This window comes from Sphaeroforma arctica (assembly GCF_001186125.1).
Source record: "Sphaeroforma arctica JP610 unplaced genomic scaffold supercont1.1033, whole genome shotgun sequence".
In the NCBI taxonomy this organism is placed as follows: domain Eukaryota; class Ichthyosporea; order Ichthyophonida; genus Sphaeroforma; species Sphaeroforma arctica.
The window spans coordinates 9,802-11,546 of record NW_014039525.1 but is presented as its reverse complement, the minus strand read 5'-3'; the positions used below and the strand labels follow the sequence as shown (position 1 = coordinate 11,546).

The window sequence follows — 1,745 nt, the reverse complement described above, 5'->3', positions numbered from 1 at the left end:
TATATAAATATATATATGTATGTATATATTATACTCTGCCCACTACAGAATGCTATCGATACATACCTTATTCTTCTGGCACTCTGCCATAAACTTCAGCAAAGCACGCTCGGAAAATTTGGCCCTTCGTACCATTTTGACAATTTAACAGTACAAATACCAAGTTATCTAGATATTTATCTCTTGTGCTGGACTATGCACAGATACAAAGTCGAATATTTGTCGCAGATAACACTGTGGACTGACGTATGCGAAGTTCAGCTCAAATCGCACCGAGAGCGGTGTTATACACTTTTTTTAATATTCGAAAGTATTTTAAAACATGTATAGATATATAGACATATACATATATCTACATCTTATATTTATAGGCGTATATGTGTATGTGTGCACACGTATCCGGGATTGAACTGACAGGTGGCTTCCAATGGTGGTGTTCTGCGCACTTCTTGCAGCTTTCACGTGGCTCTGTAAACGGTAACATTGAAATTGCATGACGCAAATTGGAAATGGTTTCTAATTGGATAACGCATTTCTAAATCCAGCTTATTTTTGTAATTTTTATTTTATTTTGTAAAATATTTGTGTTTATATATGTTGTTTCTTTTTTATAAAACAATATATAAATACATATCTTTTTTTACTTGCAGACTCTTGCATCGATGTGCGTGACTGTGTGCCCGTGGGTGGGGCAAGAAACCAAAATTTACTAAATACGTATTTCATCCACCCCAGACCACCAAGCAATATAAAGTATAAACGTTGAACCGATTATACAGTCAACAAAAAGAAAGGAACTAGAAACGGTTTCACGTATGAATAACGTTTTGCCCTTTGGAGTTGGACTGTGTGGACTGTGAACTGTGTGGCCTCTCTCGGTATGTATTCACTATTTATATAATATTCTAAGAACGGAAATTCTTGGCCGAATTTGGTTTCTACAATTCAAAAATCATCTACAATTCCAATTTTTATGACTTGATTTACAAGATAGATGACATATATTATGGATTAATTAATTAGTCCCGATTTTTACATACCCAAAATATGATGCCAGATCTCGCATTCTCCACAAAAGATTTCAATCCAAAAAGGCATTTGAAACCAAATATTGGAATACTTTTATGGAATATATTTATTCAGAGTGCAATGAATGGGTCCTCGATGTGGCTACACACTCATTCAAAAGTCAAAGAGACAAAGTCCTGTTCAAAGAGAGAGTGGTATATTGTTGTACACAGCAGAAAGACTCTACGGTGTATTGAATCGTTCCGGTGTTGCACTCCCATATCCGCGCTTCATATACAGTGTTATATAGGCATAATACGCAAGTAATCTAGCATTCATATACAAGTTATATAGGCTTCATATACTAGTTCTATCATGTTCAGAGCAATTGTATCAGCAGCACGTCCGTGTGCGTCCGTGCTTGCACAACGCACACTAACTCGCACAATGAAGACATCGACCGCATTGCGATCAGATAAGCTTTTTGTGCACAGAGATAGTGAGCAAAATAACAAGGACACGCCATTTGAATTCACTGATGAAAACTTGGCGCGATGCAAGAGCATTATGCAGAACTATCCCAGGGGCCATCAGTCGGCAGCGATGATTCCGCTGCTGGATCTGGCTCAGAGACAGCACGGGTGGTTACCACTCAATGCTATGAAGGCTGTTGGTATGTATGTAAAAATGAATATATATATACGTGTGTGTGTGTGTGTGTGTGTGTGTATGTATGT

The 1,745-nt window shown here is 37.4% G+C and overlaps 2 protein-coding genes across 2 annotated transcripts in view; one reads left to right on the top strand and one right to left on the bottom strand.

The window, feature by feature from the left end:
• SARC_09758 (hypothetical protein) overlaps nt 1–135 on the bottom strand; it is a gene marked incomplete at its 5' end in the record, with an annotated part of 11,505 nt that extends 11,370 nt beyond the window's left edge. The window contains one exon of the mRNA XM_014296222.1: nt 67–135. Coding sequence (XP_014151697.1) covers nt 67–135 — 69 coding nt within the window. The remainder of the gene's footprint in view (nt 1–66) is intronic.
• A 1,248-nt stretch (nt 136–1,383) lies between these two features.
• The window catches only part of SARC_09757 (hypothetical protein), a gene marked incomplete at both ends in the record, with an annotated part of 4,975 nt that continues 4,613 nt past the window's right edge, over nt 1,384–1,745 (top strand). Inside the window, one exon of the mRNA XM_014296221.1 lies at nt 1,384–1,681. Coding sequence (XP_014151696.1) covers nt 1,384–1,681 — 298 coding nt within the window. The remainder of the gene's footprint in view (nt 1,682–1,745) is intronic.